This window comes from Oncorhynchus mykiss, chromosome 20 (assembly GCF_057628025.1).
Source record: "Oncorhynchus mykiss isolate SJ-2025 chromosome 20, ASM5762802v1, whole genome shotgun sequence".
In the NCBI taxonomy this organism is placed as follows: domain Eukaryota; kingdom Metazoa; phylum Chordata; class Actinopteri; order Salmoniformes; family Salmonidae; genus Oncorhynchus; species Oncorhynchus mykiss.
Genome location: NC_143041.1, coordinates 25,792,428 through 25,815,561, shown reverse-complemented (window position 1 = coordinate 25,815,561; position 23,134 = coordinate 25,792,428). Strand labels below are relative to the sequence as shown.

At 42.5% G+C, this 23,134-nt stretch overlaps 1 protein-coding gene, 1 long non-coding RNA gene and 1 pseudogene across 12 annotated transcripts in view; all 3 read right to left on the bottom strand.

The window, feature by feature from the left end:
* Window positions 1-1,542: 1,542 nt before the first annotated feature.
* Window positions 1,543-8,342, bottom strand: LOC110499098 (zinc finger CCCH domain-containing protein 7B-like). 10 transcript variants are annotated; one of them, XM_090212712.1, is made up of 13 exons: window positions 8,217-8,342; window positions 7,766-7,942; window positions 7,263-7,468; window positions 7,072-7,168; window positions 6,675-6,854; window positions 6,461-6,537; window positions 6,183-6,353; window positions 5,768-5,868; window positions 5,499-5,604; window positions 5,209-5,318; window positions 4,968-5,101; window positions 3,494-3,531; window positions 1,543-1,935 (listed from the first exon to the last, which is right to left on the bottom strand). In XM_090212712.1, the coding sequence occupies exons 2-5, from the start codon at window positions 7,818-7,820 to the stop codon at window positions 6,847-6,849; spliced, it is 366 nt and encodes a 121-aa protein (XP_090068838.1). In that variant the 5' UTR covers window positions 7,821-7,942; window positions 8,217-8,342; the 3' UTR covers window positions 1,543-1,935; window positions 3,494-3,531; window positions 4,968-5,101; window positions 5,209-5,318; window positions 5,499-5,604; window positions 5,768-5,868; window positions 6,183-6,353; window positions 6,461-6,537; window positions 6,675-6,846. The 10 variants fall into 10 exon arrangements, with proteins under 10 accessions (XP_090068838.1, XP_090068839.1, XP_090068836.1 ...); XM_090212713.1 differs by having other exon boundaries at window positions 5,499-5,600; XM_090212710.1 differs by having other exon boundaries at window positions 7,072-7,468.
* An 817-nt stretch (window positions 8,343-9,159) lies between these two features.
* Window positions 9,160-23,134, bottom strand: part of LOC149974471 (uncharacterized) — a 35,106-nt pseudogene continuing 21,131 nt past the window's right edge. The window contains exons 2-3 of the transcript XR_016489444.1: window positions 9,661-9,702; window positions 9,160-9,527 (exon numbers count right to left, since the gene is read on the bottom strand). The product of XR_016489444.1 is annotated as an uncharacterized LOC149974471 (transcript). The remainder of the gene's footprint in view (window positions 9,528-9,660; window positions 9,703-23,134) is intronic.
* LOC149974472 (uncharacterized) lies at window positions 10,967-17,803 on the bottom strand. Its single transcript, XR_016489445.1, has 2 exons — window positions 17,594-17,803; window positions 10,967-12,354 (listed from the first exon to the last, which is right to left on the bottom strand). It is a non-coding gene; the product is annotated as an uncharacterized LOC149974472 (long non-coding RNA).

Sequence of the window (23,134 nt, the reverse complement as noted above, 5' to 3'; positions counted from 1 at the left end):
CTGAAATGTGGCAAAAGGTCGCAAAGTTCAAGGGGGCCGAATACTTTCGCAAGGCACTGTACATCTCAGTTGTTGAATCTTATGTTCATACAAATATTTCCACGTTAAGTTTTCTGAATATAAACGCAGTTGACAGTGAGAGGACGTTTCTTTTTTTTGTTGCTTAGTCTATATGGGACATTCTTGGGCTCGGGTAATATTGCAGCCCCTCTGACTTTTTATGTTATATTTCAAGTATTGGATCACCAAAATAAAAATGTTAAAAGATTTTGTATATAAATTGAAATGTCCAGTATAATGAATTGAAATAAATATAGCATCCATTTTAACTTAATTATTTAAAAAAAAAAATTTTTTTTTGATGAAGTCCTTGAGATGATTCCACCCCCACAGCGTGTGACATCCCGCCACCAAGACGTTGAGAGAGTTGTGTTGGCCAGACTCTCAGAAAGAAAACGAATGAATGAATATGGTGCTCTGAGAAGAAGGATTGTCATGCTGACACTAGTACTGTAGTTACAGCTGTTCTAGCATTCTAAATGCCCTTGGAAAATGTTCCCATTGTTTGATGACACGCTGAACTTTTCTGATGAAACCTGTTGAATGTTACTGCAGTTTGGTTAATAAAACCCATATTAATCTAACTATATCTAAATGTCCTTATTACATGGTTACATACAATGAAATGCAATGTTTTGGGGGTAAATCTTGGAGGGATTTTGATTGTAAACTAAATTAGCTCATATGGAAACCGATGTGTCTCTTCTACCCCGTTACAAGACAATATTTGTTAAATAAAAATGTCAAAGATGAATAAATATGAATTTGATGTTTTCTGAGCTCAGTCTGAAATGTTAAGGACAATCTCAAGAAGATCAGATTCATGTCAAAACTCTGAATTGAAAGCATTTTTTAAATTTAAATGATGACCTGCTGACACAATGTCTATTTCAGGGTTTAATATAGCAAAATTCTGAGATTTTACATACATTTTATATTTATAAGTATTTAATTGGTTTGGGGGACACATGAGCATTAGGTACATGTTGATCTTATAACAAGCATTTATATGATTATAAATATATAATCATATTCAGACAACTTCCATATTGTCTGTGACAGGGTTGAAGCTAAATGGTGTCCATTTCAGACAAAAAATTGACAATAATAAAATGGCTTTAATGCCTGATGTGGGGAAAAAATTATTAAAGATTTAATATGTACTTAATGTTGTGAGGTGTTCAGAAAATGCATTTATTCTAGTAAAAAAAAGTTAATTTTTATATTACAGCAGCACAAGAATGTATGTATGTATGTATGTATGTATTGTAACGGTTTTGACTTGGTTATTATTTGTAGGGGTGCCAGGTAGGTTGTGCCTACCAGAGAAAACATTGGTTTCTCCTTTTGGTTTGGGAGGGAATGAGTCCCATCTGGTCCGTCTAGTCTACACCAATACAAAGGACTTATGTAAAAGTCAGGATGGAAATAAACTTTTCATAAACCCTTAAAACATTGGAAAGAACTTCAAAAACAACTGTATTCTTTTGCGTGGGTTGTATTACCAACATCAATGATTACACACATTATACACATATAACACAATGAGTTCTGGTTCCACCAGAAATGTCCTGTACCTCGGGTCTAAAAAGAGTCCAGCCCGGTAAAGGAGTTCAGAGAACCCAAGTGACCTTTGTCACGCAATGTTTGTCCGTTCACTCAAGTGTAGCGTAAACCCAGTATTAATCATACAATCAATAACAATTATTTTACCACACAACTATAAAGCGTATCAACTCTTACTAAGTCCTCAAATACAACTAACTACATAAATCATCACTGTATACATCACATCAAAACAAATGAAATACCGTATACAAAAAGGTTGTAGTCAGTCGGTCAGTCAGACAATCCAATCCGCCAACAGATCTCCAGCTGAAAAAGGCCACGAAGAACAGAGAGGTGTAAGTCCACGGACACAAAGAGTGGATCCGATCCTGGGTAAACTCTATTAGGCTACAAAACACACATTTAAATGCAACAAAACAACCTGAATAGAGAAGCTTCAGAACTGAGGGTTGAACACATCCTCATTCATGTCTCCATCACAACCCCACTTTTGCGCAGCTGATGCTGGCTATTTAATTGGGAATTAAAAGGAAAGCACCCTATTGGAAGGAAAAGCCCTATTTAATTGGCAATTGAAGGGGAAGCGCCCTATTGGAAGGAGAAGCACTGACACGGTTCATAAAATTCAGGGCCGTCACAGTATGCATGTATGTACACACACACACACACACACACACACACACACACACACACACACACACACAGTGTGTGCATGTATATACACACATCTACATTTAAGACTAGGCTAAAAACGTACCTTTTAAGTGTAAATTATGGGTAGTCCTACCTTACTTTTCATTTACTTTTTATGTCTTCATTGATATTGTGCTTATCATCTTTTCATGAACTCTGACACCTCATCCCAGACAATCAGTTTTCCCTTGATTATTCAGCGTAGGTTTACATTTGAGGGCTAATGTGGCAAAGGTAACTTCACATTATCCTAGTTAAACTGGTGGTCCACATGCCAAATGAAGCCACGTCACCTGACCAGGAGGGCTGTGACAGTCATGGAATTTTGGATGATGGTTATTGGTCTTTTTTGGGGATTTTAAGAGGCACATTTTCTCCTCTCCTCCTGACTGCAAGTTGTCTCCTCTCCTCCTGACTGCAAGTTGTCTCCTCTCCCGACTGCAGGGTGGGGCCATTGCCTAGGCAACCAAATACTTGTTTGCTACAACAACTTGCTTGTTTCAGCAAGGAGCAACAAAGATTCATCACGTTGTGAGTAGTCCGTGTTACCGCAGAAACCGACTCAACCGCACGAATAACCGACTGTCCCGTCTTCAGTCAGTCGTTCGTAAATAAAAACAAAACGGTTGTGAAAAATAATAACAATGGTTCGTCGGTTTCAGGATTATGCTGTAATTGTGCCAGCCCTACTGACCAAGACAAACCAGGACTTGTTCATGTGGTCCACAAAAACTCTAGGCTCTAAGCATACGACACAGTATGTTTGAGTGGGTCCGAGTGAAGAGTCTGCTACAGTCACTTTGACCCCTAAAGTCCTCCAATGTCAATGCCATATTATGAAACACGGTGTTCCATTCTGAGCCTGCTCAGTGCATATGTATGTGAATGCGTGTACATGTCAGTGCTGACCACAGGTTGGGCTGCCTGACTTGCTTATGTAACCAAAAGACTGCTATGCAATTTATATCAATAAAGGGGAGGATAGGTGGGGTAGGGGTTCATTTTAAATGTTATATAAGATTTGTCTTGGGTATTCCGAATACATTCCACAACCATATATAATTTGATGGCTTTCTCATTGACTGGCTTTACATTCATAGTCCTCTACCAATATGGCAGACAAATAGAGTGAAGCACTAACTACCATGGACAAACAAAATGGCATACTCACAATTTCTGTCCTATTTCACTCTCCACCTTTCTACGTTCCTACAAGGAAAGGAGGGTAGGATTTGGTTGAAGACGTTTGTCCCTAGCAACATATATAGGGGCTTATTTGTAAGGCTGAGTGACCGCCCAGTTTTCACCCCCTTAGACACCTCTTCCCCAGAGCTAAACAACCTAAACACGTTCTGCGCATTTCTCTGCGTCATATTTCTGAACAGCTGAAATAAAAAACCCACAGCGATTTGAAAGAACATTTCAAAAATATATATATTTTGTAGCCTAATTTGTTTGGTTGTTTAGCGATCGGGAAGAGGCGTCAAGAGAATTCCGCCATGCAGCCACTCCGTATTTGTAAAGGGGCGACTTTGAGGGCTGTAATATAGGGGAAGGGCAGACACGTCCAGTACAGTGACATCTGCAGCGTGCTAGAAATGCAATGAGGCTCAGATTGAAGTTAATAACAGCCAAACCTTAGTCAAACCCCTCAGATTATGGACGCGCATTTTCTTATACATTACTTTCTGTGTGTGCATCGCACAAGGCGATGGTGCCTGTTGCATCAGCAGTTTGTCGTACTGTAAGGGGTGTGTGTGTTTGCATTCAGACTCTCGTCACAGGCGGTAGGTACTGTAGCTGGTCTCTGGTGTAGTGGGATCAGGGTCACTTATCCACAGCTCCAGGGAGCGGCTCAGCCTCAGCCTGACAACACTCACACATCTCCTCCTTCTGCCCAGACTGACACTCACAAAATGAGTTTCTCCATATCCAACATCAGAAAAGGCTAGTATAAAAAAATATACCACTTGTTTTTAATCCTTAAGGAGTCTACTGACACAGCCGTGAATCAAATCTAAGTAACATAAAAAATCCCGATCAAAATCCATTAGTTCAAGCTAGAGCTATCAGGTTTTTTGCAGGGCTGCGTCTCAATCCACTGTATCCACCTATGTCGGCCTTCTGCATCTGCAGAAGATGGCCGAGCTGTAGCCTTGTTTGTCAGACCATGAGGAATCTCACAAAAACCTATGTAGCGTCCGAACGGTTTGGCCAACAAACTATTATTCCACTCTATGGAAAGGGGAGACTCTCACAAGTGTCGTCTGAAGGTAACCCATACAAAAAGGAATGGAAGAAAGAAGGTAGTTGTGCCAACAAAAATAAGGGATCAAATGTGTTCAGAAAAACTTTAATATTTCCTGAGCTTTCTCATATCTCCTAGATATAGGACATAGTCAAAAAAATAAATCATAAGGTTTTGAACTGTGTCTTTTTTTACCATTTATGAACCTGTTACTCAACGTGTTTATATGGGCTATAGTAGAAAAGGCCAAATTCTATATTTTATCAAATCCTGTATTTTTATTTTTGGGGGATCCCTAAAGGGGTCGTAAAATTACAAATCAAATAGCTACTGACCATCTTAAAACAGTTCCATGTTACCTTAGTACCCCACCGCCCCTATGACTTAAGCCACTCACCAATGACTCAGTGGAATCTGTTGTCAGGGAAACCCATTTCTCCTCCAGAGGCGAGGCCATAAGGCTTGCATCATTGAGTCTATTCTGACTGGTCAGCCTGAGCCACATGTCAAACATCTGCTGCATGTCCCTCACTGTGGACGGGAGGGGACAGGGATTAGCGTTGCAAACAAATACACTGTATTTGTTTGGCCATGACACACGCAAAAAGAGGAAAAGCAACAGAAAGACAGAATCTTACAGCTGTTGTTCTTCATGTACGTCCAGACGTCCCTTTCTTCCAGAATGTGGGCAAAGGAACAGTTCCCGATGTCAGTGGCACTTCTTCTGCTTCATCACATGGACACACATCTAGGGAGACTGCTTTATTATTACACTGTCTGTCCTGATTGTATACTTTCCTGTGATTTTATTTGACAATCCTTATAATCGGATGTCAAAACACAATTGAAACGGATGCTGACATACTGGCCCTTCTTTACAGAAACCCCTTTCCTTCACAAGTAGTAGCACGACAAATAGCTAACCTACCGTGGAACAAAGGCCAAGCTGCCTATAGGTGTAAAGACGAGAAGAGGAGAGCTGTAAACAACATCAGCTGTATTCAGCATGTGAGAGGTCTGCTGGAAATGACTGCCTGATTGGAGAGATTAAAACAGACCCCGAGGGGAGGGAGGGATGGAGAAAATTAGTAGAGAGGGGTGACTCAGTTCATACTTATGTGGGTGTGACTGTGTATGAGAGAGGGGAAGGGCGAAAAGAGTGAGTGATGGAGGGATAGAGAAGGGGGAGGGACTTACGTCATACTGCTGTGGGTATGCACGGGAGAAGAGGCCGCACAACGACCCACTTCTTCTTCTCCAAAGACTTTACCAGCAATACCCAACGCTCCTTATTCCAGCTGGAGAAAGGGGGAAAGGGGAAGACAGAGATGAGGAAGAGAGATGAGAGATGGGCGGGAGAAAGAGAAAGAAAAGAACATGACTATGGACTACAATCATAAAGTTAGTGAAATTGACCATTCAGAACAAGGTATTTTGCATTTCTATAGAGTTAATCCTTTAATGGGCCTATTCCTTTAACATTCCTTTTATCCTATGAATTATCAGTTCAGGCCTGGTCATGAAACAGATGGTAGCCCCTGCAGCCTCATATTGACACGAGAACTTCAGCACTTACCATGAGTGCAGATCTCAGTTTGATATGGTCTCTCACCTGTCGTGCAGTACTTGAGGGCCTTGTCTGGTTCGTGGACCTGTCCATCACTCTGGCCACAGACAAACTTCATCTTCAGGTTTAACCCCCTGCCATCCCCTCCACCCCTGAGGTTGTCTCCCACTCCCCCTATTCCCCCCCACCACAGCTCTGGTGTGTGACGTGCACAGGCTGAGAGCATGAGTGAGAGAGATCTTGTAAATCAGGCCCTTAAAAACAATAACGCAAATGGTGTATTGTATTAGGAGACAAGGACATCGTGCCCATCTCATGCTCACCTTCTGTTTCTGAGCATTTTGCTCTAGCCTGTACCAGAGCCTCTTGGACTTCTGTACCATCTCTTCATGGGTGATACCTGGGAGAGAGAGGGAAGTTAATAAAGACACACAAAGTAACAGATGATAGCGTGAACTTTGGTTATTTTGCTGGAATCCTTGATAGAGTGTGTCTGTGTGTGCAGCCATGCTTGCAAACACATGAGTACTTCTGTACCGGTGTCCTGCTGCAGCACCTAGCACTTGAGTTCTATGACGGAGTGGGCAAAGGAGCAGCTGTCCTCGCGCTGGCAGCCGTAACGCACCTCGTGGCGACATGTCAAACTGGCAGAGGGGGTGCAGCGGGCGCACCTTACTGTGGCGCACGTTGGCAGAACACACCACATGCACTAGGCACCTGAGAAAACAGGGATGAGATAGAGGGGGAAGAGATGGAGGAGGAGAGAGAAGGAGAGGGCAGAAGGGGACAGGGTGCAAATAGCTGACTTGAATATTGTCTGAGGGAAATTGGATTTAGAATCCATTATACCAAGACAAAGTGCTTATTTGGATCTGATACAATGAAGGACAGAGAGAGGATGACGGAAACGTACAGAAAGGTCTAGGAGACTCACTTATCATCAAAGGGATGCCGGGCAGTGAGGTTTGAGCAGACAGCCAAGTTCTCTTTGCTGCACTTGCTGATGATGGGAGGCTTACTGTCAAAACAGTCTTGCAGAGGGAGAGAGAGCGAAACGGAGTGTGTGTGTACATACAGAATACTGCAAAGTTCACCATGTGGAGGTCTATGTGCATCACACCCTACCTCACAGAGGAACATGAACATGCCCATGTGCTGCTGCAGCAGGAGTGTGACGCTGAGTGCCCGTCTCTCGGTGCTGCCCAGTGGGTCAAACAGCAGCTCCCTTCTCAGAGCCCCCTTCCTCTCCTGGGTCCACAGGTATATTTCCTCCTGGCAGTAGGCAAACGTGCAGTTCTCCCCATACTGGCATTCCTGGCGCTCCTGGACCTCTTCAGGGAGACAGAGGAGGAGCAGGAAAGAGGTATGAGGTAGAGAGTACATAATATTTACTATCACTGATGGAAAATTCTGTTTAAGCAACATTAAAACTACTGCCAGCACTTCGGTGCTTATTTGAGTAAGAGAACATGCATGTGCTGGTGACACTGTCTCTGATTTATTTAGAATTCAAGGCACACTTCACCAGCATGGCTACCACAGCATTCTGCAGCGTACGCCATCCCATCTGGTTTGCGTTTAGTGGGACTATCATTTGTTTTTCAACAGAACAATGACCAAAAACACACCTCCAGGCTGTGTAAGGGCTATTTGACCAAGAAGGAGAGTGATGGAGTGCTGCATCAGATGACCTGGTCTCCACAATCACCCGACCTCAACACAAACCAATTGAGATGGTTTGTAATGAGTTGGACGGCAGAGTGAAGCAGCCAACAAGTGCTCAGCATGTGGGAACTCCTTCAAGTCTGTTGGAAAAGCATTCCAGGTGAAGCTGGTTGAGAGAATGCCAAGAGTGTGCAAAACTGTCATCAAGGCAAAGGATGGCTATAGAAAGGGTGGCTATAGAAAATATATTTTGATTTGTTTAACACTTTTTCGGTTACTACATGATTCCATGTGTGTTATTTCATAGTTTTGATGTCTTCACTATTATTCTACAATGTAGAAAATAGTAAAAATAAAGAAAAATCCTGCAATGAGTAGGTGTTCTAAAACTTTTGAGGCCAGTACTGTACGTACCTTTGCAAAACACAAAGGCCCCCAGGAAGTTATTTTGGTGGCGTGGGGTCTTCTTTGTTCTTGAAGCGAGACAGCAGCAGGTCCCTCTTACAGCGGTGAGCCGCCGTCCATATCCCACAAAGCCCAATTTTTCAGTTTTTGATTTGTTAAAAAAGTTTGAAATATCCAATAAATGTCATTCCACTTCATGATTGTGTCCCACTTGTTGTTGATTCTTCACAAAAAAAATACAGTTTTATATCTTTATGTTTGAAGCCTGAAATGTGGCAAAAGGTCGCAAAGTTCAAGGGGGCCGAATACTTTCGCAAGGCACTGTATTATTCTAGATCTCCTTCTAGACCAGAAATGCATAGCTCTGTGCTCCATGTAAGGTACTTCAGTGGTGGAAGTTAAACTACTAAAATGTGCAACCCGTCAGGCAGTAGTGGAAAAAGTATGCAAATGTCATACTTGAGTAAAAGTAGATACCTTAATAGAAAATGATTCAAGTAAAAGTCACTCATTAAAATACTACTTGAGTAAAAGTCTAAAAGTATTTGGTTTAAAATATACTTAAGTATCAAAAGTAAATGCAATTGCTAAAATATACTTAAGTGTCAAAAGTAAAAGTTAATTTCTAATTCCTTATATTATGCAAACTAGACGGCATATTTTCTTGTGTTTTTTATTTATTTACGGATAGCCAGGGGCACACTTCAACATTAATTTACAAAATAAGCATTTGTGTTTAGTGAGTGCGCCAGATCAGAGGCAGAAGGGATGACCAGGGATGTTTTCTTGAAAGGGGGTGAATTGGAGCATTTTCCTGTCAAAATGTAACAAATACTTTTGGGTGTCAGGGAAAATGTATGGAGTAAAAAGTACATTATTTTCTTTAGGAATAAAGTAAGTAAAAAAACAACTTACTTCAAAGTATTTTTTACTTAAGTACTTTACACCACCTCATGCAACTCCCGGAAATACTTCCTTAAATGTTCCTATATTCTACTGACGAATGTCTGTACCTCCTCTCTCTCATCAAATGTCTACTGGTCAACAGAGGGACGGTACAGCATGGTCAGCATCCTTCCTTGACGTGACCTTAGTAGCGACCCTCTCACCTCGCTGACTTTCTCGGAGATGCAGTCATCCCCCAGCAGGCTGTCCAGATCGTCGGGGATCACGCTGCACTCCTCCATGTGCTCCGACACGGGGACAGAGTAGGGCATGCGGGGCAGGCCTGTACTGGGGCTACTGGGCTCGAGGGGTCATCGCTAACAGGGATGGGTGTGGCCAGAGGGGCGGGGATACACTGGGCGTTGGATAGATCAACTGGGAGGGATAAAGAACAAAGAGGAAGATGAGATCGAGCCATGGAGAGAAGGGAATTTGAGAGACACGCTAATGACAATGTCAAATACATTTTTAAAGTTAAATGTTATGTTTTTATGGTGAACTGACATACCTGATGCAATGTCAGTCAAAGATTCTGCCCATTGGAGGACATCTAAAATAAGAGACAAGGCTTGGTTAATCAAAACATTAACCATTCACCCCTAATAAGAAAATGCCAATAACCACATTTCCACCCAGTTTTCATGCGAGTAAAGTCATACCGTATAAATAAAAATCAAGAGAGCTGTGATGGAAACAGGATGTTTTGGTAAAATGTTATAAATGAAGAAAGATCTTTTGTTCATTCGTGATCTTTTTGTGTCGGTAAAATGAAAGTGAAATGGCAGTGGAAACGCTTTTATGCAAAAATATTGATATAATAACCAAAATATAGGATTAAACTTAAAGTCACGCAATGATATGGTGTGGTCATCCCACTACGACTCGGGAAACCATGCAGTTAGGCTACAGATTAAATAAATTATGATGAACTTCACAGGGTGGTGAAAGTGCCCTTGATGCTCCTTTCCAATAAATATTGAGGCTCTTATTCTGGTGACATGATGATAGATCCAAAACGGCAGTCAAGTGTTTATTGCGCTGTCCCTGCAACATTATTTGAGCCATTTAGTTTACTTGTTTCTGACGGAAAAGTTGTTCCCGAAATCCCTAATTTGTTTAAGAAAAACATTCCACATTGCCTCAACCCTTGCACTCTTTACGTGAATCATGTAAGCATTGCATGCGACCAACAGGGCCTAACCTATAGCCGATCATAATCACATCAATAAATTGGTTATAAACTCCGAACACAGTAATGTCGACAGAAAAATGGATGCGGAGGACGTGAAAAACAAAATGTTTACTGGTTGCTCCGGAGGAAAAAGTGGAAGTCAGATCTGTGGAAGACATTTGACAGTTGTGGAAACTACTGGAGATCCAGAAAAAGGAGGGTATAGGAGCAAGTGTTGCGTGAGTTTTGTGTGTGCCAAACAGATGCTGATAGACTACAATTATTATTTTTTTTGACCATTTGGAATAGTGTAAACACTAAATGTGTAACAGAAGAATATTTATAAAGCCTTTATTACACCAGACTAAAAAACAGTTGAATGTATTTGTGAATTGTAGTTGATTTATTGTTTAGGTTAATTATTCAAAGCTCCATTTATCTAATTTTAAGGCAAAAATGCTTGATTTCATTTCGAAGCATGAATGCCTTGTATGCTGTGTGATGGCAGGAACGAATGAATGATTGATACAGTAGCCTATATATTGAAATATAAGCATAAGTAAGTTGAGGTATTAAGACTAAACAAAACAGGCTCGTAGGCCTACTGCTCGATGGTGGTTATACAAGGCTGCTATACAACTCCTAATGATAACGGCATTGTTTATTATAATGATCATAATAATAACAACAACGAGATCAAGAAAAAGAGGAGCGAGAACTGCATGCATATTATGTGTAACAAACAGGTGCTGTTAGATTACAATATTATTTTTCTGCCTGTTTGGAACAGTGCAAACAACATTAAATCAATTCTAAGCAACACCAGTCTGTTGTAGCGAAGAAAAAAAATAAAGGCTTAATTACAGCATGGAAAAGACTAAAAACAGCCAAATCTGTGAAATTGTTTTATATGACATTTTACCGTTCCATGAGGCTTGTTGCTCACGGAAAACAGTAGGCTATTAAACAAACAGTCAAACAGGCAACAGAAGCAGGATCTGTCTTATTTCTGTAGATATATATGGATGATTTATAAAGCCAGGCACATTTAACAGTTACGCTATTGATTATAGACCTAAATAAGTTGTGGTTTGCCCTCTCCTCAATTTTCTTAGACATTTAGGCTAAGCCCTATTCACATGGGACAAGTATTATTTGAGAATGTTGGTTATGTAATAATTACCCCAGAATGTCCGTTATTCCAGAGGACGATTCGGACTGGATTCGTTTTTTCCCCAAACTGCCAGTAATTCCTAATACTTTCTCAATAAATATTGACAGTTGACGGAAGCATGGAGGTTCTTCTAGGCGTGAAGATATTTCAACAAGTCCAGGCGCTAACAGGGCTACACTGTCAACTCGAGCTCGATTCCAAAGTTTCTAAACCATACCAAACCATCTCTGGAATACAGTGTATTCGGAAAGTATTCAGACCCCTTGACTTTATCCACATTTTGTTACGTTACAGCCTTATTCTAAAGTGGATTAAATTGTTATTTCACCCTCATCAATCTACACACAACACCCCATAATGACGAAGTAAAAATATATGTTTTTAAACATTTCTGCAAAAAAACATCACATTTACGTAAGTATTCAGACCCTTTACTCAGTACTTAGTTGAAGCACCTTTAGCAGCGATTACAGGCTCAAGTCTTCTTGGGTATGAAGCTAAAACCTTGGCACACCTGTATTTGGGGAGTTTCTCCCATTCTTCACTCCAGATCCTCTCAAACTCTGTCAGGTTGAATGGGAGCTTTGCAACACATATATTTTCTGGTCTCTCCAGAGATGTTAGATCGGGTTCAAGTCCCGGCTCTGGCTGGGCCACTCAAGGACATTCAGAGACTTGTCCCAAAGCCACTCCTGCATTGTCTTGGCTGTGTGCTTAGGGTTGTTGTCCTGTTGGAAGGTGAACCTTCGGCCTAGTCTGAGGTCCTGTGCGCTCTGGAACAGGTTTTCATCAAGGATCTCTGTACTTCATTACGTTCTTCTTTCCCTCGTTCCTGACTAGTCTCCCAGTCCCTGCCGCTGAAAAACACCATAGGGATTAGAGGTCGACCGATTAATCAGAATGGCCGATTAATTAGGGCCGATGTCAAGTTTTCATAACAATCGGAAATCTGTATTTTTGGACACCGATTTGTCAGATTAAAAACATTTTTTTACACCATTTCATCTTTATTTAACTAGGCAAGTCAGTTAAGAACACATTCTTATTTTCAACGACGGCCTAAACGGTGGGTTAACTGCCTCGTTAAGGGGCAGAACGACAAATGTTCACCTTGTCAGCTCAGGGGATTCAATCTTGCAACCTTACAGTTAACTAGTCCAACGCTCTAACCACCTGCCTCTCATTGCACTCCACGAGGAGACTGCCTGTTACGCGAATGCAGTAAGCCAAGGTAAGTTGCTAGCTAGCATTAAACTTATCTTATAAAAAACAATCAATCAATCATAATCACTAGTTAACTACACATGGTTGATGATATTACTAGTTTATCTAGAGTGTCCTGCATTGCATACAATCAATACGGTGCGTATCGTTGCTCTAATGTGTACATAACCATGAACATCAATGCCTTTCTTAAAATCAATACACAGAAGTATATATTTTTAAACCTGCATATTTGGCTAAAAGAAATCCAGATTAGCAGGCAATATTAACCAGCTGAAATTGTGTCACTTCTCTTGCGTTCATTGCACGCAGAGGTCAGTGTATATGCAACAGTTTGGGCCGCCTAATTTTCCAGAATTTTACGTAATTATGACATAACAGTGAAGGTTGTGCAATGTAACAGGAATATTTAGACTAATGGATGCCACCCCTTAGATAAAATACGGAACGGTTCCGTATTTCACTGAAAGAATAAACGTCTTGTTTTCGAGATGATAGTTTCCATATTCTACCATATTAATGACATAAGGCTCGTATTTCTGTGTGTTATTATGTTATAACTAAGTCTATGATTTGATAGAGCAGTCTGACTGAGCGGTGGTAGGCAGCAGCAGGCTCGTAAGCATTCATTTAAACAGCACTTTCGTCCGTTTTGCCAGCAGCTCTTCGTTGTGCGTCAAGCATTGCGCTGTTTATGACTTCAAGCCTATTAACTCCCGAGATTAGGCTTGTGTAACCGATGTGATATGGCTAGCTAGTTAGCGGGGTACGAGCTAATAGCGTTTCAAACGTCACTCGCTCTGAGACTTGGAGTGGTTGTTCCCCTTGCTCTGCATGGGTAACTCTGCTTCGAGGGTGGCTGTTGTCGTTGTGTTCCAGGTTCGAGCCCAGGGAGGAGCGAGGAGAGGGACAGAAGCTATACTGTTACACTGGAAATACTAAAGTGCCTTTAAGAACATCCAATAGTCAAAGGTTAATGAAATACAAATGGTATAGAGAGAAATAGTCCTATAATTCCTATAATAACTACAACCTAAAACTTCTTACCTGGGAATATTGAAGACTCATGTTAAAAGGAACCACCGGCTTTCATATGTTCTCATGTTCTGAGCAAGGAACTTAAACGTTAGCTTTCTTACATAGCACATATTGCACTTTTACTTTCTTCTCCAAAACTTTGTTTTTGCATTATTTAAACCAAATTGAACATCTTTCATTATTTGAGGCTAAATTGATTTTATTGATGTATTATATTAAGTTAAAATAAGTGTTCATTCAGTATTGTTGTAATTGTCGTCATTATTACAAATAAAAAAATAAAAAATTGGCATCGGCTTTTTTTTGGGGTCCTCCAATTAATCGGTATCGCCGTTGAAAAATCATAATCGGTCAACCTCGAATAGGGATGGTGCCAGGTTTTCTCCAGATGTGACGCTTGGCATTCAGGCCAAAGAGTTCAATCACGGTCAGATTTATGAAGAAAATGTTTTATTTAATACATTTTAGAGTAAGGCTGTAACGTAACAAAATGTTGAAATATTCAAGGGGTCTGAATACTTTCCGAATGCACTGTACCTGTCCTGGCATTTTGATATTTGAGTGGGTAGAGTCAGAGGTAACGAAACTTATCTGAGGGCTTATGTAGGCCTTACGGACCATCAGGCCTAGTTATTTAGCCAGGTCCTGGGCCAGTTCACCCACCTGCCTGTCCTGTATGAGAAATAAAGTACATCCCATAAACAATAAGTTCAAATTAAATGTTTTATTCTAAAGAAATGCGAGTAACTAAAAGCATGTCGTAGAATAAATTAGATTCATCATTTTTATTGAACTATGGTTCCGGTGCTCGTGTGCCCTGTGGCCTTGACTTACAGTGCCTTGCGAAAGTATTCGGCCCCCTTTACTTTCAGTGCAGCAAACTCTCTCCAGAAGTTCAGTGAGGATCTCTGAATGATCCAATGTTGACCTAAATGACTAATGATGATAAATACAATGCACCTGTGCGTAATCAAGTCTCCGTATAAATGCACCTGCACTGTGATAGTCTCAGAGGTCCGTTAAAAGTGCAGAGAGCATCATGAAGAACAAGGAACACACCAGGCAGGTCCGAGATACTGTTGTGAAGAAGTTTAAAGCCGGATTTGGATACAAAAAGATTTCCCAAGCTTTAAACATCCCAAGGAGCACTGTGCAAGCGATAATATTGAAATGGAAGGAGTATCAGACCACTGCAAATCTACCAAGACCTGGCCGTCCCTCTAAACTTTCAGCTCATACAAGGAGAAGACTGATCAGAGATGCAGCCAAGAGGCCCATGATCACTCTGGATGAACTGCAGAGATCTACAGCTGAGGTGGGAGACTCTGTCCATAGGACAACAATCAGTCGTATATTGCACAAATCTGGCCTTTATGGAAGAGTGGCAAGAAGAAAGACATTTCTTAAAGATATACATAAAATGTGTCGTTTAAAGTTTGCCACAAGCCACCTGGGAGACACACCAAACATGTGGAAGAAGGTGCTCTGGTCAGATGAAACCAAAATTGAACTTTTTGGCAACAATGCAAAACGTTATGTTTGGCGTAAAAGCAACACACCATCCCCACTGTCAAACATGGTGGTGGCAGCATCATGGTTTGGGCCTGCTTTTCTTCAGCAGGGACAGGGAAGATGGTTAAAATTGATGGGAAGATGGATGGAGCCAAATACAGGACCATTCTGGAAGAAAACCTGATGGAGTCTGCAAAAGACCTGAGACTGGGACGGAGATTTGTCTTCCAACAAGACAATGATCCAAAACATAAAGCAAAATCTACAATGGAATGGTTCAAAAATAAACATATCCAGGTGTTAGAATGGCCAAGTCAAAGTCCAGACCTGAATCCAATCGAGAATCTGTGGAAAGAACTGAAAACTGCTGTTCACAAATGCTCTCCATCCAACCTCACTGAGCTTGAGCTGTTTTGCAAGGAGGAATGGGAAAAATGTTCAGTCTCTCGATGTGCAAAACAAAAACTGATAGAGACATACCCCAAGCAACTTACAGCTGTAATCACAGCAAAAGGTGGCGCTACAAAGTATTAACTTAAGGGGGCTGAATAATTTTGCACGCCCAATTTTTCAGTTTTCGATTTGTTAAAAAAGTTTGAAATATCCAATAAATGTCGTTCCACTTCATGATTGTGTCCCACTTGTTGTTGATTCTTCACAAAAAAATAGAGTTTTATATCTTTATGTTTGAAGCCTGAAAGGTGGCAAAAGGTCGCAAAGTTCAAGGGGGCCGAATACTTTCGCAAGGCACTGTACATGTGGGGCAGTGAGAAGGCATCCAGTGCCACACCCATAGGCCTCCCGGAGTCGGCCCAGCTCCCTTAGAGAGCTTTTCTGTAGAGCGCCCTGCGACTTGGCTGCTTTTCCTTCACTCTGTGGTCCAACTCATCCCAAACCATCTCAATTGGGTTGAGGTCAGGTGATTGTGGTGGCCAGGTCATCTGATGCAGCACTCGATCACTCTCCTTGGTCAAATATCCCTTACACAGCCTGGAGGTGTGTTTTGGGTCACTGACCTGTTGAAAACCTAATGATAGTCCCACTAAGTGCAAACCAGATGGGATGGTGTATCTCTGCAGAACGCTGTGGTAGCCATGCTGGGTGAGTGTGCCTTGAATTCTAAATCAATCACAGACAGCGTCACCACAAAGCACCCCCACACCATCTCCTCCATGCTTCACGGTGGGAACCACACATTCGGAGATCATTCGTTCACCTACTCCGCGTCTCACAAAGACACAGTGGTTGGAACCAAAAAATCTCAAATTTGGACTCATCAGGCAAAAGGACAGATTTTCACCCGTCTAATGTTCAATGCTCATCTTTCTTGGCCCAAGCAAGTCCCTTCTTTTTATTGATGTCCTTTAGTAGTGGATTCTTTGCAGCAATTTGACCTTGAAGGCCTGATTCACGCAGTCTCCTCTGAACAGTTGATGTTGAGATGTGTCTGTTACTTGAACTCTGTGAAGCATTTATTTGGGCTGCAATCAGAGGTGCAGTTAACTCTGACGAACTTATCCTCTTCCTTTCCAGTGGCAGTCCTCATGTGAGCCAGTTTCATCATAGCACTTGATGGTTTTTGCGACTGCACTTGAAGAAACTTTCAAAGTTTATGACATTTTCTGTATTGACTGACCTTCATGTCTTAAAGTAATGATGGACTGTCGTTTCTCTTTGCTTATTTGAGCTGTTCTAGCCAAATAGGGCTATCTTCTGTATACCACCCCTACCTTGTCACAACACAACTGCTCAAATGCATTAAGGAGGAAAGAAATTCCACAAGTGAACTTTTAACAAGGCAAACCTGTTAATTGAAATGAAGCTGTTTGAGAGAATGCCAAGCGTGTGCAAAGCTGTCATCAAGGCAAAGGGTGGCTACTTTGAAGAATCTAACATATAAAATAAATTTTTCCCGTTATCCACCCAGTCGCTTTAGCTTGTAACTAACGTTGGTTTCTCTTTGGTTTGTTTACTTACGTCTGATCTTCAACCAGCAGTGACACTACTTTAATATATATATATATATATATATAACAAGCCGTTAAATATATAAAATACATAAGAGTAGCTAGCTATATCAGCTGGCAATTCAGTTTACAGAACATATTCTTGATTAACGTTATTTATGGAGAGCCCATTTGCCTGCATCAAGGGACAGCATCGTAACACCGGGGCTAACTAGGTAGTTAGCTGGCTGGGTCAGTTCAAAATAACAGTGACAACTGAATAACAGATATACAGCTTCATAACTGTGATTTTGTAAATTTGTAAGGTAGCTAAACTGACTGGACATTAACGTGCTAACTAAAGTTAGCTACTCACCGAAAACAACACCCCGCCCGACCTTGTTCTTCTCCAAAAACTGTTATCTAAATAACTTATAGAATATTAATCCTCCAGACACATATTTGTCCAGGGTAAATGGTTGTTGAATCTGGACGGAACATGTGAGAGTTTTTACCCCAAATTCTACACAGTTCTTCCCCAATGAAGTTGCGCTCAAATCAAGAGATGAGACGCTTGGTCCTGTAGAACTGCGGGTTGGTTGAGAGTGGCTATTTTCAATGTGACCACTAGGTGGCAGTTGTATTGACGAGCAAGCAGAGTCAGAGTTAACAAGAGTTTGTAAATACATGTTTATCATGTTCATAAATTCCTTTTTGATTGTTGAACACATTTTGAAAAAACCTGTGGGAAAAGTATTGATATTACACAAAAAGAGATGATGTATGCTGGTTGTTGGAAGCTGTTTACCAGGGCGGAGGAACCAGGGTCTTGCTCTGTACCTGTTTTACTGAGCTTCCTTCAGAAACAATTGGACTCAGGTCGCTCTGCCTCAACCTTGAAGGTGTATGCCTCAGCCATATCGTCTAACCATTTACTGCATCCCCCCGGGCTAGTATTGGAGGCTTTGACAAAATCTTATTTTGAGCATTCGGAGGAGGCGGACATAAAATGGTTCTCGGAAATTGCTTTCCTCTTGGCTATTTCATCAGCAAAACGTGTAAATTAACTCCACGTGCTCTCTATGAGCCCTATCTGCATACGCTGGAAGACAGGCGACCTTGGCGTGACTTGATGGCCCAACCAGCCTTTTTGCCTAAGGTTTTATCACTCCTTGACATCAATCAAGCCATCAAACTGGCAGCCTTACTGCCCCCTCCTTTCCAGAATGTGGTGGAGCGAACAAATCTTCTGCCATTTTTCCAGTGGCACTAGTGCATTAATCAGAGATTAGTAGTGCTATTCCTCGTGACCTTGTTGGTACTGTATGATTCATCCAAAGATTAAACCGCAGTGACAGTGTGAAGTAACTATGGGTCAACAAAGACCGTCAGTACTTTCCTGTCACTCGGAATCTTTAGGGCAAGAAGCAGTGTTGCCAACTCCTCAGTAAGGAAAGTAGCTATTGGCTGTCCTAAAAGTCGCTAAATGACATCATCACCTAATTTGCATAACTGTGCATGTAATTGTGATGGATGCTGTAGGAGAGAGGAATAACGTCGTGGGAGAGACAAAAGGTGAGTAAAAAACACCCTAAATATGTTTAGAACTACAAATGAACTTTCTTCTGTCGATTTTTTTTATTTTTTATGTCACAATTCCAACCCTCCTCCTTTATCCGGGCTTGGGACCGGCAAGCGTGACCCAAAAGAGACACTCTGGAGGAGTTACATAGTTTTAAAATATATTTTATTTTTCTTAATTTGGTTTGGTTTTCAACCTTCAACCACTTAGGAGCCTACAACAAGTCACAGTAAAACATGAACATTTTTAACCATAACATAAAAATAAAAAAATTGTATACAATCTAAATGGACCAAAAAGAGAAAATAGAAAACTGTCAATGGCAATGTGAGAAAATTATGGTAACTAGTCTGGCCCTAATTCAGGTTAATAGTTTTTTTTCTTCCAGATCCCCCTCCACACACGCACAGGCTGTGCTGGCTCACAGAAAGAGTGGGTGTTCGTCATTTTGTTAAAGGCTCTCTATGGCAGGTTCAGCAACTGGGGGAGCTGACTTAAATGAGTAAGCAGCTGATGTGCCAAAAAGCTGCAAAACATTATCAGGCAGCTGGTGCTCATAGCAAGCCTCACCAGACAGCTTCAGTCCATATCGAATGTACAGGATGGAATTAAGGGTCTGCAAGGACATCCAATTTCTACCACACTCATTTGGCTGAATACTCTCTCGACTTCAGCATTCGAGTGTGGCAAGGACAACACAGACACAGCAGCAATGGCAAGTTCTTGAAACGGGTTGATATCAGCTGCATCTCTGAACTTCAAAATCTCACTCCAGAAGCCCAGTGTGTTTTTGGTCTCATTTCATTTGCTAAGCTGGATGGCACGCCATTGCTGGACAATCTTGTCTATCTCTGCAGGGGAGTAGCCAAGGAGCTTGGCTCTTTTTCTCTATTCCTCCAGGGATCTTATTGTGCTTTAGAGTTTCCTCCACATTGAAAACTGACATGTACTGCAATGCTTCGATGTTGTCTGGCAGTCGCACTCTCAACTCATTAGTGAGGGAGATGGTGAAGGCAACACACCGCTTCGATGTTGTCCGGCAGTCTCACTCTCAACTCATTAGTGAGGGAGATGGTGAAGGCAACACACCGCTTCGATGTTGTCCGGCAGTCTCACTCTCAACTCATTAGTGAGGGAGATGGTGAAGGCTACACACCGCTTCGATGTTATCTGGCAGTCTCACCCTCAACTCATTAGTGAGGGAGATGGTGAAGGCTACACACCGCTTCGATGTTGTCTGGCAGTCTCACTCAACTCATTAGTGAGGGAGATGGTGAAGGCTACACACCGCTTCGATGTTGTCTGGCAGTCTCACTCTCAACTCATTAGTGAGGGAGATGGTGAAGGCTACACACCGCTTCGATGTTGTCTGGCAGTCGCACTCTCAACTCATTAGTGAGGGAGATGGTGAAGGCTACACACCGTTTCGATGTTGTCTGGCAGTCTCACTCTCAACTCATTAGTGAGGGAGATGGTGAAGGCTACACACCGCTTCGATGTTGTCTGGCAGTCTCACCCTCAACTCATTAGTGAGGGAAATGGTGAAGGCTACACACCGCTTCGATGTTGTCTGGCAGTCTCACCCTCAACTCATTAGTGAGGGAGATGGTGAAGGCTACACACCGCTTCGATGTTGTCTGGCAGTCTCACTCAACTCATTAGTGAGGGAGATGGTGAAGGCTACACACCGCTTCGATGTTGTCTGGCAGTCTCACTCTCAACTCATTAGTGAGGGAGATGGTGAAGGCTACACACCGCTTCGATGTTGTCTGGTAGTCTCACTCTCAACTCATTAGTGAGGGAGATGGTGACGGCTACACACCGCTTCGATGTTGTCCGGCAGTCTCACCCTCAACTCATTAGTGAGGGAGATGGTGACGGCTACACACCACTTCGATGTTGTCCGGCAGTCTCACCCTCAACTCATTAGTGAGGGAGATGGTGAAGGCAACACACCGCTTCGATGTTGTCCGGCAGTCTCACTCTCAACTCATTAGTGAGGGAGATGGTGAAGGCAACACACCGCTTCGATGTTGTCCGGCAGTCTCACTCTCAACTCATTAGTGAGGGAGATGGTGAAGGCTACACACCGCTTCGATGTTGTCTGGCAGTCTCACCCTCAACTCATTAGTGAGGGAGATGGTGAAGGCTACACACCGCTTCGATGTTGTCTGGCAGTCTCACTCAACTCATTAGTGAGGGAGATGGTGAAGGCTACACACCGCTTCGATGTTGTCTGGCAGTCTCACTCAACTCATTAGTGAGGGAGATGGTGAAGGCTACACACTGCTTCGATGTTGTCTGGCAGTCGCACTCTCAACTCATTAGTGAGGGAGATGGTGAAGGCTACACACCGTTTCGATGTTGTCTGGCAGTCTCACTCTCAACTCATTAGTGAGGGAGATGGTGAAGGCTACACACCGCTTCGATGTTGTCTGGCAGTCTCACCCTCAACTCATTAGTGAGGGAAATGGTGAAGGCTACACACCGCTTCGATGTTGTCTGGCAGTCTCACCCTCAACTCATTAGTGAGGGAGATGGTGAAGGCTACACACCGCTTCGATGTTGTCTGGCAGTCTCACTCAACTCATTAGTGAGGGAGATGGTGAAGGCTACACACCGCTTCGATGTTGTCTGGCAGTCTCACCCTCAACTCATTAGTGAGGGAGATGGTGAAGGCTACACACCGCTTCGATGTTGTCTGGCAGTCTCACTCTCAACTCATTAGTGAGGGAGATGGTGAAGGCTACACACCGCTTCGATGTTGTCTGGTAGTCTCACTCTCAACTCATTAGTGAGGGAGATGGTGAAGGCTACACACCGCTTCGATGTTGTCTGGCAGTCTCACCCTCAACTCATTAGTGAGGGAGATGGTGACGGCTACACACCGCTTCGATGTTGTCCGGCAGTCTCACCCTCAACTCATTAGTGAGGGAGATGGTGAAGGCAACACACCGCTTTCGGACATTGTTTTCATCCTCAGGCGCAAGGTGGAGCTCAGCTGCCTTTGACTCAAAGAGGTAACCAAGGTACGGTTTGGGACTGATGTATCCATCTATTGGCCCTTTGAGTACATCAATATTTGCCAGTGGATTCAGCACCCTGCTGCTGCTCACAGACTTGATCAGACTAACCAAGCTGTCAAGTAGCTTAAGAGGATCTACTTGCTCTCCCTCAAAAGCCTTGATGGCCAACTGTACCTCACCCAGCACTGACTTCAGAAAAATGCAGCCTAAGCTCCTCCCACTGGTCCAAAATGCGTAAAACCACAGGTTCAATGGAGAGCCAACGTGTGGCACACACCTTGGTATTCTGTAAAGGTTTCTTCCCACAGTTGATGGTCTCATATATGGCCTTGTAGGCCTCCCTGCGCTTTGGAGACACTGAAAACCAGTTTTAGTCTCTCGTACCAAGTACTCCTCACTACGGGGGTGGTGTCATTGGAAGCATGACTTACAGCAAGCGGCAGAGAGTGGCACACAGCGAATAAGAACCAGATATTTGAGGCCATACTCCTCCTTCAGCACTTTATGGACCCGATTGTTAATCCCGTCATAACAGAGGCATTGTCAGTCCCTCTCCCCAGGAGTTTCTCTTTTTTAAGACAACACTTCGAGGAAAGCCACAACAGCACGGGCTATAGATTTGACATCTTCTCCCTCCAACTCAACAAGCCCCAGAAATGTTGATACAATTGTCTGCTTGGTGTCACTAAAGTACCTTATCACAACCCCCAGGTACTTAGAAACACTTACATCCGTGGACCCATCGAGGAGGAGGCTGAAACGCTGGTCACCCACATCTGCGACCAACTTTTTCAGAAAGTATGGTGCTAGAACACCATTAATCATTTCTGTTTTGAAGTGGGTAGCAGCAGTGGAGTCTGAGAAAGCAGCTCTACATGCTTCTCCAATGTGATCACATGCCAGCATGGAAGTGTTCAGCAATAGCTAATGCCATGGTGGCCTCAGCCTTTTTTGCAGAGTCAATGTTTTTAACCATAAATGGCAGCTTGTTTTGAGTGGAACTGTTATAAGGCTTTGCCTTTTCAGTATGTTTTTGAGTTGTCATGTTTTTTTACATCACTAAGTTTGGCGTAGAAATCCGCCTTACAATACAGGCAGTATGCCCATGTATCATCTGCAAAAAACATCTTCAACCAGCCTTTGAATTCAGGGTTTGATTCCTACTCCTTTCTGTATTTTTGAGTGTACAGTTTAGACTGAGACATGATGAGCTAGCCAGCTAGATGTTTTGCTTATGTCACAGAGAGGCACACACACAGTGGACAAGGTGAGTAAGTGACTGAGGCTGTGTGAGTCAAATGCAGTGATT